This window comes from Notothenia coriiceps, unplaced genomic scaffold (genome assembly GCF_000735185.1).
Source record: "Notothenia coriiceps isolate Sejong01 unplaced genomic scaffold, NC01 NC01_scaffold00010634, whole genome shotgun sequence".
Lineage (NCBI taxonomy): Eukaryota > Metazoa > Chordata > Actinopteri > Perciformes > Nototheniidae > Notothenia > Notothenia coriiceps.
Genome location: NW_011343335.1, coordinates 1 through 14,303, shown reverse-complemented (window position 1 = coordinate 14,303; position 14,303 = coordinate 1). Strand labels below are relative to the sequence as shown.

Below are 14,303 nucleotides of genomic sequence, written 5' to 3'. Positions count from 1 at the left end.
TCAGACTTGAACAATCTTCATGCAACTTCAACTGCTAACTGCTCCTTCATACCGTTTCACTCAGAAACCTCATTCCAACTTTAAAATGTTACACATCTTTCTGACATTATTCGTGTAACACAACTTCTACATCTGATTCATACTTTTAGAGATATTAAACATTGTTCCGACCTTGGTAAAGAGGCCTTCTTCAGATTTTAAAGTGCGTGATGTCACAGTGGAGGACAGATTTAATGTTGCCTTCATATTTTCTTTTAAACCTGCCATAATTTCCAAACCCTACATTCCTGAGACATATTTTTTCATGAGAAACGTAGGAAAACATCTCGTAGCTTGAAAGATTAAAAAAAAGTAAGCAAAATAATTAAACAAAATGCCTCTTGAGGGCATGAAGTGACAAAAACGCTCAACATTTCTCCATTAAACCCCATTGTAAATTCAGCCTCATCTTTCCCCACCACAGCAGCCGCACACCCTTAGTTAATCTACCAAAAAGGCCACATTATTGACCCGAAAGTGTACAAAAAGCACACTTCAGATGCTCAAGTTCCTTAACATGCTTCACGCTTTGAAATTTCACCGATATCTGTTACGGTTCTTCAACAACACGTTCACATGTAAGAGGTTTAGCTCTCCTCTCGCTGATTACTGCACATCACCATGGAAACCTTTGATCTCTGGTCTTTAGCTAAAATATAAACACCTGTGTCATGGAACACGATGATGTCATAACTCCAACTGACATGCTCAGAGCAGCAGACTTCAGACAATGGTTAATGGTCCTGCCCTCAACAGCTCTACATCAATTATGGGGTGTCATAATCTGCCGTTTCCATGGAAACGCATCCCTCGCCATAAAACACGATGTCGCTGTAACTCCAATGGACACGGTCCGATTGCCACCCAAACTTTGCTTGTATATCACCGGTCCATGCCTCAACAGCTTTACGGCAAATCTGAGATCTCACCGTAGGCTGTTGCCATGGAAACGCATCCCTCGCCATAAAACAGGATGTCGCTGTAGCTCCAATGGACACGGTCCGGTCGTCCCACAATCTTCACTTGTATATCACCTCTCTCCATGCCCATGCCCATGACAGCTCTACGTCAAAGCTGACTTGTCACCATATGCCGTTTCCATGGAACATCCATGGACAACATCGTGTTTTATGGCGAGGGATGCGTGTCCGTCGTAACGCCTATGAAAAGGGTCAAAACAGCACCAGACTTCAGATAACGGTTAACGGTCCAGCCCTCAACAGCTCTACGTCAATTATGGGGTGTCCTCATATGCCGTTTCTATGGCGGCTTAATTTGACTCAACACGGGAAACCTCACCTGGCCCGGACACGGAAAGGATTGACAGATTGATAGCTCTTTCTCGTATCCCTCGCCATAAAAGACGATGTCGCTATAACTCCTATGAACATTTTCAAAAAGTTCTCAAAAACAGTCCCTCCGTGAAGACATCTATGGGACAGTTTTGAGATTTCTTCAAATGCCGTGAATGCTCACCCTGAAACACGGTTTTCTCATAACTTCAGTGAAAATGCTCCAAACGGCCCAAAACTTCACAGGCTTAGTAACGATGCAGCCATCAACGCATCTAAACGTATTATGGGATGTCATCAAATGCCGTTGGCATGGCAAGGTAGTCTCATTGAGATTAGGAACTATTTTTCAATAAAAAAAGTCAAGACTTGTGTACAAAAAATTAACTACATGTAATTAACATGTTCTTCCGTTGAAACATGTATCGAGTCACAGTGACGCGTCCTAAAACCCGGAAGTAAACTCCTTCCGGTTCCTTCGACAAAAACCAATGCAATTTCATAATCATAAATCTATCGATAAGATTTAGGATTAGAAAATTATAAAACTAGGGTAGACATGTGGATATTATCCGGCTGAACAAAACTTGATCTGTCTCTTCAATTTGTGTCAACCACAGACCTTATTTCGAGCTATTTCCCCAAATCCTATGGAGAAATTGCATTGGTTTTTGTCGAAGGAACCGGAAGTGGTCGAATGCTAACTTACTTCCGGGTTTTAGGACGCGTCACTATGGCAGTGACTGCAAGGGAGAAGATGTGGATTCATTCAAACCTTTATTAAACCTTTTGGATACTTGGATACATTGCAACTCTATACAATTAAATATTGAAATATCTTTTGTACAGTTTTTTGCTGAAAATACAAATATATTCAACAGATCGACTAGTGGAAAAGTCGAACAACAATGTTTACGTTTTCTTCCACATTGTGAGCAAAGACTGTTTTCTTTCATCTTTAATAAAATACAGAAAGGTTGCCACCATAGGGAGCAGTTCACGGACAGGCTGATTACATGTGATAGTTATCTATAAACTAAAGAGCAGCTCAGGAGTCAAAAGTCAACCTGTGTCACTTATCTTCACCACACATTTTGTCCACACACTCTTCATGACATGATTATCTTCAATTGTGCTTTACTCATCTGTGGATGACTTCTGATGAACTCTGAAAAACTTGAGTCAAACTTTGAGCAACATTTAATAAAATGATTTCTGATTAAATGAACCCAGCAAGAATAATTGTTTCCCCTTCTAAAACCTGGGTGTCTTGCAGTATAAGGACACAATACAACTGGACATAGTTTAAAGTACATATCTTGACATAAACACAAACAAACACTGAAAATGGCTCATTTTGATGTGAAGAAACCCAACCCGGTTTTAAGCAGGGAAATCTGTAATGGACGGGTAATGCTTCTTATTTTAGGCGTTTTACTTTTCCTGACTCCACTTTCTCAAGATTTGCTCTGCTGCATCCAGGGTGGCTTCCTCCTGTTAGACAGAAATGAGGACGTGTTAGTCAAAGAGCGAGACAGGAGAAGAATTACATTCATTTCAGGTATTTAGGTTACATTTACCTTGACGAAACAGAATCTGACGTATTTGTCAAACTCTTTTCCGTGCTCTGGGCTGTAGAAAGCGGAGACAGGGATTGTTGCTAAACCCTGCAGGACAAATTAAAATCATACAGTCAAAGCACCACATATTCAGCACAATATCCTAAATGCATCATACAAATACTATACAAAAACACTAATCCAATCCTTATTCTTTCAAAACAAAATCCCAAACTTGTGTTATAGCTTCCAAAAATGAGTTGAAATAAAATCCACAACATAAATTAGCAAACTATTCGATGTACATCATCAGAGATCTAGAGTAATGTCAGACAAATATGCTTTTAAAACAGACAATAACACTGTAACAGCTTTAAGAGGGAATGCATTAATCCGAGATAAATAAAAAAATATTAATAAAATGCTTATAATTTACCTTCTCTTTAGTTAGCCACTTTACAAATCTGTAGTCATAGGATTCATCCTTAGTGCTGTCATCATTAAAGTCCACCTCTGTGAAAAAGAAAGAGGTCAACTTAAGTCAGGCAGCCCTAATGAAAAAAGAGACGTTACATGTTACTTCAGTTGAAGCAGTGCTGGATGTCTGTCCTCCACTCACTGACGGAGGAGATGTCTGCGATCATGAAGTACCCCCCCTCCGGCATGATGGGCTGCAGACCCACGCTCTGCAGGCAGGAGGCCAGCTTCCCCCTGCGGTGTTGCAGCATGGCAGGCAGCTGCTGGAAGTAGCTCTCCGGAGAGCCAAACAGTTCGTACTCCCTCTCAAATCCACGAGCTACTGCCTCCTGGAGAAGAAGAGGAGAAGAAAAGAGCAGAACGGGATAAAAGATGAGTTTCCATGGTGCATATAGGACACATCTTTTTTAGTAAACATCTCTTTAAATCAATCAATCCAACAAACTTTAATAAGATAATCATAAATCACAATAAATAGGATACATTCATTCATTGATTTAAATTGTATTTCTTCTTGAAATTCCTTTTTGTTTTTTTAATCGTATCTATTTTTCCCAAACTACACAGATTTTTCAAAGCCCTCATCCAGCGACTATCCCGATAATGTAAATTGACCACAATCACCTTATTGTGAGTGTTTTTATCTCAATCAATAATAAGATACTCGTCCATCCCTATCCTGAACTATCTCCTTGATTGCCCACCAATGCTGAACAATCCGTAAGTACAGAACCCACATTTCTAACCGTATGTGGGGCCTCTTCTGAATCCAAGTTGTATTTTTACAAACGTTTCTAAAATGCTCCAGGCATTATGTAATTATGTACCTGAGCGGCTGTAGGACAGTGGTACACACAGTTCTGGAAGATGGTTTTCATGTGTTTGATGATATGCCCCGAGCTGATGACCCAGCCAACCTGAGAGGAAAAATAAGTTATGATAACACTGTGTGACTAAAAGAAGAACGTGTGTTTTCGTTTCCATTTGTGAATCCACTGAGAAATGTCAATGAGGTATTCCTGGGCCCTTACACTTTATTTCATAAAAATCGGAACAGCGTTTTTTTCTTAATGCGGCTGACAAACAAAAAAAAACATAGCTTCCTTTATAGATTATTAAATAATTCAATATTTTAAAGGGATTACCTTCCAGCCAGTAGCACTGAAGGTTTTTCCTCCACTGCCGATGGTGATGGTTCGTTCCCACATGCCGGGAAGGCTAGCTGTCAATAACATAGTTAATACAAATAATAATGCAGCGTTATGCTTTGTGTGCATTTTGTTAGCTTCTGACTGTATCTCACCTATCTTTACGTGCTTGTTTCCATCATAAGTCAGCCACTCGTACACCTCGTCACTGATGCACAGAACGTCATGTTTGATGCAAAGATCAGCGATCATTTGGAGCTCTTCAGTCTTGTAAACCTGTAATGTGTTTATTATGCAAAAGATCACATTTTATTTTTGTTCAGCTGGCTTTAATTCTTTGATTCAGACAGTACACATGTAAATGTCATGCCTTGCCCAGTGGGTTGTTGGGAGTGTTGATGACAATGGCTTTTGTGCGTGGAGTGAATTTACTGGCCAGCTCTTCAGCAGAGAGAGTCCAGTCCGCACTGGACAGGCTTCCTTCCGCTTTCTGAAAATTAACAAAATAAAATGTATTACATTTTTTTTTGCAAATACACAAAGGCACAAACCCAATGTGGGTAAGGCTCAGAGACAGGATGGTATGTACAATTGTTGGTTTTAAGTACGCTTTTAGTTGATATCTAATAGTTCCATACTTATGTCCTGCGCTAATGCATCTCTTTGCAACAATTATTAAAAGTTTTTAAAAAAGCCATTGACCAAGAGGATTTTACATTCTTTAGTGCGTGATTTCAACTTCTCCCAGGGTGTTTCCTTACAGTGTCAAATAATCAATGTAATCCTTTCACTCAAAGCAGGATCATGAACAACATTTAAACAAGGTCGATGATTAAGCTAGTGTAATATAGCTTAATCATTATTTCCACAGATTTCATGTGTTTTTAATGCACCACCTTAATGTCTCCGTGTAATGTTCACATGCCAGAATGAACACCATTGGGGCGTCCCCATGTAACCCAGTGTTTAACGTCACATTTTTAAGAAATAAAGGCAAGTCTCTAAAGTAAAGTCTTAAGCAAAAACTTAAGAGATGGTGCACATAAAAGGACTCCAAACCTGGAGGTTGCCTGTGACTATTTTGACAAAAGGAATAAAGCACCCACCGGCCTCAGAGGAACATACACTTGCTTTCCCCCGACCATCTTCACCATCGGCTGGTAGCAGTCGAAGAACGGCTCAACAATAATAACCTGAAACACAAATCTTTGTCAGTTTTTTATCAACAGTGAAACACACATAATCTACTGTGAGAAAGAAAACACATGTGGCTAATGGCATTAGTTTTTCTTTAACTCTAAGTATCTTTTAACCTGTGCTAATTACGGCTGCTGCCTGGGACAACATTACGACTTGGGTTGAAATTCATCCCCATCATTTTGATATTGTGCAATCTGTACATGTATGGCAGCCATTCCATTCCAGTGTCTGTTGAATTCCAACACAGTGAAATGTTGTCGGTAGTTTATAGAATATAATAAAAAATTGTTAATTTTACTCAAACACATACCGGTACCTATAAATAGTAAAACAAGAGAAACTTCAGAGTTGTATACTACATTACTAAATATCAGATAACATATCTACTAAAAGGTACATTATGGGGTGTTCATTCAATGTTTTGTGCAGCCCGTAATGTTTGTTGCCAAATATGTATAATTATGTGTCCCTTTTCTGCCAATTAAAAAGGAGAGATACAGCAAAGACTCTTTAATAAGTAAAGCACATGTGCAAACTTTGTTCCAGTGTTGTAGTTTTCCTACCTCATCCCCTTCATCGATGAGAGCTTGGAACGCACAGAAGAGAGCCTGATAAGCTCCCACTGTGACCAGCACGTCTTCCAGAGGATTGATCTCATGTCCCGTAACCCTACTGAAGAATGTAGCCAGACTTTTCACAAGACGAGGATGTCCCTGAGGAGAACAAAAACATGACTTTAATATCAGTGAAGTAAACTCAAGAACCATTTTCTGGTTTTGACAGAAAGGTAAAGTGTTCTTGGTGTGTGTTTGATCGTACAAACGCTCGGGTGTACTGGTGCATCTGCGGTCCTCCGTTCACAGCATCACAAAAAGCCTCCTGGACGAATTTGGGAGGGGAGAAGTCAGGAAAGCCCTGACCGAGGTTCACTGCTTTGTAATCTGCTGCCAGCTGAGTGAATTCAACCCTGTTGGTGTGAAGGATAACACACAGTGGTGTAGTGAATGAAATGATCGATTCAATCAAATACCTCAGGTATATAACCACCAATCATGTCTTAGTTATATCATGTTCTCTGCCTTTTGAGCTACCTGCAGCCATTTTAGATTATTGATCCAAGATTGTGTTGGTCATAGAAGCACGTTAACAAAGCATTACACATAAATACAAAATAGAATAAAATAGAAAATAAACATAAACAGAAAATTGTATGTACAGAATTATACCGATGAAGTCTCTCTATGAAATATACAATATAAATAAACAAAATGTAAACAAAGGATATTTATTTCATTTCAATATTAAAGGTCCCTTGTCATGCTTTTCCGGTTACTACCCGTCCCCTTGTGTGTTACATTACATGTTAGGCCTATTGTTAGACGCCTTTATCCAAAGCGACTTACACACTCAATACTGTGGGCAATCCCCACAGGAGCAATTTGGGTTGAAGTGTCTTGCCCAGGGACACAACGACATGCTGACTGCAGTGGGGTTTGAACCTGTAACCCCCTGATTCGAACACCAACGCTCTACCCACTGCGCCACACGCCTCCCTCCATCACACTGCAACCCTGAATGTCTCTTGTGTATCTTTCTACTCTTAACCCAATGAAACTCAACTCCTGAAGACAGCCTGGTCTTCCTTAAATTGCATTTGCTTTTGATGTATCACAAGTAGATTTGTAATCAAAGTCTGAGGAACAAGAATCCCTTGTTCGTGTCCCACGTAATACCAAAAGCCAGCGTAGACTTCTTTTAATTTACAGCTGTTTGCACAAATTTGTTCCGAATCAAACCATATACTTTTTTTAGATTTGTTGAGTTTTTATTTAGTTGTGTTTCATTTTACAACTTGAGCCATGTGTTCAAACCGTAATCTGTCAGAAAATGTGTTTAATTGAGAATGAATTATAGCTGTGTTGATTCATTTCAACAAATGTCACATGACTTTTTAGGGTCAAGTAATAAAGCCCTTTGGAGTCATGGCTCTTATCTGTACGGAGCAACAGAGGAAATAGTGTGATGTTGTAACGGATGATCAGACGCTCTCTGGCTCTCTGGCAATCCACCAGCACTGTTTCTGGGAAGCGTCATTGATCTTCTTGAAATATCTCATGATTTGACCACCACAAATACAATCTGGTGCTTTGATTTGGAAACCGATATCACACATCTCTCCAGGGCTTATTACAACAACAGTTTGTTTCTAATATTGGTAAACTGCCCCTTTAAAAAAGAATCCCCCCCCCTCCCCCCCTCGTATTGTGACTCCCTATTTCAGCAACTCATTAACTTGCTCTACTTCTTTTCCCTCTCTCGGAGACATGATAAGACCCGTGTTTCCTGAGGGCGGCTCAGAGGGCTAACTTCTCTCTCTCTTCGTTCCTCCACCCTGAAGTTGACCCCCCAGCTCACTCAGTGTCCGCCTGTCCCATCAGCACACGCACCCTGAAGGGCTTGAAGGGTGGGCGGGGCGGCCTCCCATCCCGACAGCACTCTACATCCCAGACGTAAACACAGGTGACAAATGGGCCACGATATCAGGTATCAGGTGTCGGCGTGGAAGATGTATAAGGTAACAAGACAATGGGAGGCAGACACAAAAAGCCTCTATCTGCCATCAACGCTCAGAGGGCGGGCTCCCGAAACCCCCCTCTGGTTTCCGTGAAGAAAATGATTTCCCCCTATAATCCTCTCAGTATTCCCATCCATGCAGCACAGATGCACAGATTAGCTTCTCTCACAGCTGAATCAGATGTTTTGAGGCTCAGCAAAAGGACAGTGGAGTCAGACTCAAGAGGGCTCGTTGTGAAATAAAGGAAGTCGTCACTAAAGAGAAGTTCGGGGTCAGGTAGAGCTCGGGACCGAGGAGGCAGTTGTCCGTGTCATCACTTTTCATAATCCCCAGCTGGTCCACTGACAATTGTAGGAGATTTCAAAAACACATGTTGTTTTGGTTGATGGATTTAAGCTTTGATAATTAAGCAGTGCATATGACCGCTTGGTGTTTGGGTAGCAGGATAAGCTGGAGGCATGTGCAGCAAAGGACTCAAAGCAGCAGACCACACAGGTGTAATCAATCAAGGAGTGAAAAAGAAAAAAACCTTCATCCAACACTCCCAGTCTGGAAGCTATAAAGCGCTCTGATATACAGGCAGTGTACACAGAGCTGAAAGGATAACATATAGCTGTTATCTACATGCATCTGCTTCACTGTCACTCCCTTTTGGTGTGGATTTCAACATCAGGCCTTTCATATTGTGCTGCTGCTATTGAGACACTGAGATCATGTGTGTGTGTTGAATTTGTGTTTCATGACAGAATTGCATGACATATATGAATATGAATACAGCCTGTACTCTTAGAAAACATCTTTAAACTTGCAGTAAAAGACCAAACATTGACAAATGGAGTCAATACGATGAACTTTTTTAGAAGGTCATTCACACGGCAGATCCAGCAGCTAAAAGCAACATCATCAGTCATTTGCAGTCTTATTTCTGCCCACCATCGAAGTCCAACAATCACTCTTTTTTTATTGCTCTGTTTTTGGTCTCTACCAACTCTTAGAAAAACATCCCACTCATATTACCAGCTGTTAATGGTGTGGTTTGATTTTCTCTTGCTGAGAATGTAGTGAACAATAGGTTTTCAGTGAAGTTACAGCAGGTCAGCAAAGAGCTATAACTCTCTGTAGAGCTCAGTAAAGCTGACGTGAGCAGCTGTTTCATTGCTATTAGCGACATTGTCATATTGTTTTCACATTGTCGTTTGATTTTAATTTTACAATAATTGCAATAAAGTCAAATGACTTATCGTTCTTGTGATATAAATCTTCAGAAACAGATGCTGTAATACTAGTAATACACTCAGCAGCGCAGACAAATCCTCTCATCCATCTCTGAGGCATCAAGGTGATGACAGGGGAAGGAGAAGATGAGTGTGTTGGGGAGGAAGGGGATTCTGGCGTCGCGTACCATTGGATCCAAGCTTACTCTCTAAAAGCGTGTTCGTGACACGTGAAAATCCTGCCCTGTTCCCCCTCCCTGCTCACGAGACACAATCATCCAGCGTCTCCTCCTGCGCCCGCGCGTCCACGCCGCCCTCAGAGGATGTGAAACTGGAGACGCAGTCCGAGGAGTGAACCTCCACCCTGTCCTTTGTCTGCTCAACGCGGAGCGGTACAGTCAACAGATTCCTCACACAGCTCCTAATGGAGAGGCTGGAGCTTTGAGAGGTGTGTGTCATTTAACCTCTTTTTGTTTGACATTCCATGACTCACATTGAAGACAAATAGGATTTTGCCCAAATAAACAAACAAATAAAAAAAGCTCCTGTGATAAGAAGTGTAGTGTGTTATCCCCTTAAGCTCTATGCAGAGTTCTTGACATCTTTTAGCTTATTTGTTTTGGTTTACTGTAGCAGCCCTTACTGTTTTGGTTCAAAGCTCATTGTTGCTTCCAGGCAGCTATCTTTCAGCAAAGGAACTCAGATAAATGGAAAACCAAACAGAAGACAGACACAGTTAGCGACTAACCAGGGAACATGGTGGAGCGTTTAGCAAATAAGATCCAGATCATTCCCTTTAGAGTTGTTAGCCAGAGCAACACTTAAAGGTGGGGTAGGTGATTCACTTCAGAAACACTTTTAGTTATATTCCATGGAATGCTCTTAACATCCCGATAGCAATGAATACATGAAATGCTTTGACAATAAATATATACAAATATTTCATCTGTGGAAGCCCACGGCAGATAATTGGATGGCCTACCTCATTGGTCATGTGTTGGAGGAGGGGGCTCTGTAAGGAAGTCTGAAGGAAGGGGCAGATTTTTTTCGGTTGTGTACTTTCAAATTCTAGCTTACTCGAGCTGGTTTCTCCATTCTTACCTACCCTACCTTTAAAATAATGCAAACACTGCTAGAAGTCTGCTGGATTTGTGAGTTGGATACTGTTTGCAACCCCGGTCCCTTTATCGTTATTATAAGCTGATGTTTTAATAATTTGTTTAAAGCTCCTGCGCTACCCCTGAGTGGCCACAAACTCGCTTACTGCAGGTTTAAAATGGATGATTATTTATTTTTTTGACTCGTTTGTCAATGCAAATCAACTTGTTTTAATGTATTCACTACAAAACTCTTGCAGCATACTGAACCAACATAAAAACAGGAAGATTTCCGCATTAGAATAACAATTTAGCTTATCTCACTTCTCTGACAGATCATTAGGTAATAATTAATACTATAGTAATTATTCAGTAGTGACAAAAATCCCATAAATGGTCCATTACAAACTGTGTTCATTGGCTCGATACTTCAGTTCTTGCAATACGCATGAAGTGACCCTTTAACTGATCCAAGTTATTTTAAGTTCCAGAATTTAAATTATACTATAATCCTATAATTACTTTGTTTATCTTACATTATTTATTACACTGTCACCGTCTTGATGATTGCATTGCAGTAAAGCCCACAGGGAGTCATTTTTCCACTGCTGTCTAAACATGGCTTCACACCAAATTCTCTCAGTGGGCGGAGTTTTCCCAGAGGGCCGCCGGCTCTGGGCTCTGATTGGTTGATTTAGACAGTTGAATTGAGTGACGCACTGTCAAAGAGGATCCATCGGGGGACAATGTGCGCACTCAGGGGCTCAGAGGTCAGCCTGCTAACAACTACTGAAGTTTGTTTTCTGCTGAGGAGCCACCCTTTGATGTGTGCCCCTCATTATCAGAGCTTGTGCCCCCCGCTGCCCCAAACAAGGCTGTCTGTGTGTGTACGATTGTGTGTGTGTTATTTTACAGCTTCCAGTGACCCTGTTTTGCCAGAACTGGAGTGCATGCAGTTAGGAATCCGACTCAGGTTGACCAGAGCTGATCGCGGCTCCAATCTGTTTGTTTGGCATCAAAGAAAGAAAAAGAAATCGCACATGAATGTTTAATCTGGAAAACCTCTTCCGCTTGATGAAATGTTACTCTGGCCTTCCCGAGCCTATAATAACCGCAGCATCGTTTCCAGCTGTCTGTGCTCCAAGCTTTTACATAATCATTGTTGCAAATGGCCGTACATGTCGAAGAAAAAGCTGTACAGATATGGAATAGTTCCTGGAATGTGACTCCCATTGGGGTGATGTCAATCGGGTCAGATTTTTCAGAGTGCAGTAATGTGAACAGAAACAGTGGATGTCCTGTCGAGGAACAGACGAGTTAAGATCAATAGCTTGGAGATAAGGGAGTGTTATTTTGAGCAGGAGCCAGATAGACACAGGCCTTTTGTGTTAAAGATGAGAGAGCCACTGGAGGATGTGTGTGAATTCATGGAGTCAGTATGAGATAGTGTGTCTGTGTGTGCAAAAGTGCAAGAATTCAGGCGGCAAACACTGCATGTGTGAATGAGGAATTTTGGTGCATGTGCGTGGGTTCAAATGCATGTGTATGCGTCGAAATTGGTTTGTGTGTTGATCAGACGGGCCTTTTTTCTAGAGAAGAAAGCAGCTCACTGTCCTCGTGCTGTCCTGGGTATAAAGTCTATGGCGGCCGGGCCTGAGAGCGGGTCTGCGTGGCTGGATCTCTCTGTCTCTGCACGCTGAAGCCTGGCCTTGTTCCCAGCTGTTTGTTCAGCTGGCCCACCAGCGGGGACACCAGGGACTCAAAACCCCCTCTCAGGCTCAGTCGGACACCTCCACCGCCGCACCCACCCAGGTCACCAACCCCCCGACCCCCTCACCCCAGGGTTATTTGCTCCGAGGCCATCGTTTAAGAAGAGTGTTTTGTTCGGGTCCGCAGTCCCCGCTTAGGCTCTTGTCATCAGTGCCATTGATCTGCTCCAAATGAGCTGATTAGGGGGCCTGCAGTTTGTCCTGTGGAGTGGGCCGGACTAAGCTGGGTTGAGCTCGGCTGGATGAGGAAGGGGTTACAGGATGAGGGGCAGGGGGTCAGAGAGCACACAGAGCAAACACAGTTGGGCATTCACTCTCAAAGATGCAACATGAAATTAGTGGTTGTTTGAAGAGGGTCCGATGGAGCCTGTTTGGTTGTGTTTGTTGTGTCAGTCCAGCCCCTGTTGCTTCATGATGCTGCAGCTCTCAAATCAGCGTCGACTCCGACAGCGCTCGCTTTGATTTCCACTAATGAACATCCAACAGCCCTTTCACTTTATTTTTTCGCTTTGCTAAGCTTCTTCTTCAGTTTATTTGAGTCATTTTTTCGTTTGCAGACATAAAGCTTAGGGTCGTGACATTTTTCGGTGGCTATCGGTTTGACAACAATTTAGCCTCTGGGACAACTACCAATACTTCTAGAACAATAATTCCTCTTCTGTTTTCGGTCAGTTGTTCACAGCCCGATTAACAACTTATGAAGCAGGAATGGAGTTAGAATAGCCAGGTTAGAAGCTAATAAAAGCTAAATCAGGATCAGTCAGTAGCGAATGACTTCAGAGATTACATTTCGGCAAATAAGTTGTGCCTCTTTTGCTCTCCACAATGACGGTTTATCGTTACAAATACTACTACTGAGACTACAAATGAAAACCAGAACACTCCCAATACCAAACGTTCGCCTGTTGCATTAAGATTCTGCAAATGAATGCGGTATCTGTTTATAGATATACATATAATAATAATAATAATACATGGGATTTGTAGAGCGCTTTTCCTAATGCTCAAAGACGATTTACATAAATACCTACCATAGATTTAGCAACATGTACCTACCAATATCAAGGTGCTGCTCACTTGTCCCTATCAATATTATAACTGATGTCAGAAGATCTGGTTATTTTAACCCCTCGTAGTGTTAGCATAAGGTCTATGCAGAGTTCCCAGGTCCTTGTGTTTCTGGCAAAAACGATGCTGCTATTTAAAGAAAGAATAATATACAGGGGACGATCTGAAAACCCTCACCCTGTTTTATGTAATGTCATTGTTTGTAAGTAGGACATTGGATGAGTTTTGATTAGATGGCTACATAACCCAGTGGTTCTCAAAGTGGGGGGCGCAGAGGCATGCCAGGGGGGGCGCGAGAGACCAGGAGGAAAAATGGTTATAAAAATAAATTTAAAAAACATAAATTGAAAAATTATTGATTCGAAAATAATATGATGCAGTACTATTACGTCTGGGTCTCTGTGTTTCATTAAAGCTCGTGTGTGTGTGTGTGTGTGTGTGTGTGTGTGTGTGTGTGTGTGTGTGTGTGTGTGTGTGTGTGTGTGTGTGTGTGTGTGTGTGTGTGTGTGTGTGTGGAACGAGCCATTTTGTGTGGACGAGCGAGAGAGAGTGCACCGGTACCGGAGATCGTTGTTTTTAGCTTAGCTTCTGGTGCTAGCGAGCTACGCTAACGGATATAAGGAGTTTTTTCAACAACAAAGTGGAGGAGAGTCCTCTCCTGTCAGACTAAGAGACTCAGTGAGCTAAATGACTCTCAGTGTTATCTCAGTGGGTCTCAAACGTTTTGGTCACCATTAATGTAAACAATTATTTCCGAGGCACACCTTTATACTATATGACAGTAAAAAAATAACAAAGTTTAAAAGGGTGATTTGTAAAATATCCATAAAGAAAAAGTAAATCTGTTTACAGTTCTGTTTCAAAT

General features: G+C 41.6%; 1 protein-coding gene across 1 annotated transcript; it reads right to left on the bottom strand.

The window, feature by feature from the left end:
• Positions 1-2,072: 2,072 nt before the first annotated feature.
• kyat1 (kynurenine aminotransferase 1) lies at positions 2,073-9,963 on the bottom strand. The gene is made up of 12 exons (XM_010771892.1): positions 9,770-9,963; positions 6,535-6,682; positions 6,279-6,428; positions 5,622-5,708; positions 4,886-5,005; positions 4,671-4,791; positions 4,513-4,589; positions 4,195-4,284; positions 3,510-3,696; positions 3,327-3,403; positions 2,912-2,998; positions 2,073-2,825 (listed from the first exon to the last, which is right to left on the bottom strand). The coding sequence occupies exons 1-12, from the start codon at positions 9,961-9,963 to the stop codon at positions 2,766-2,768; spliced, it is 1,398 nt and encodes a 465-aa protein (XP_010770194.1). The 3' UTR covers positions 2,073-2,765.
• Positions 9,964-14,303: the final 4,340 nt, after the last annotated feature.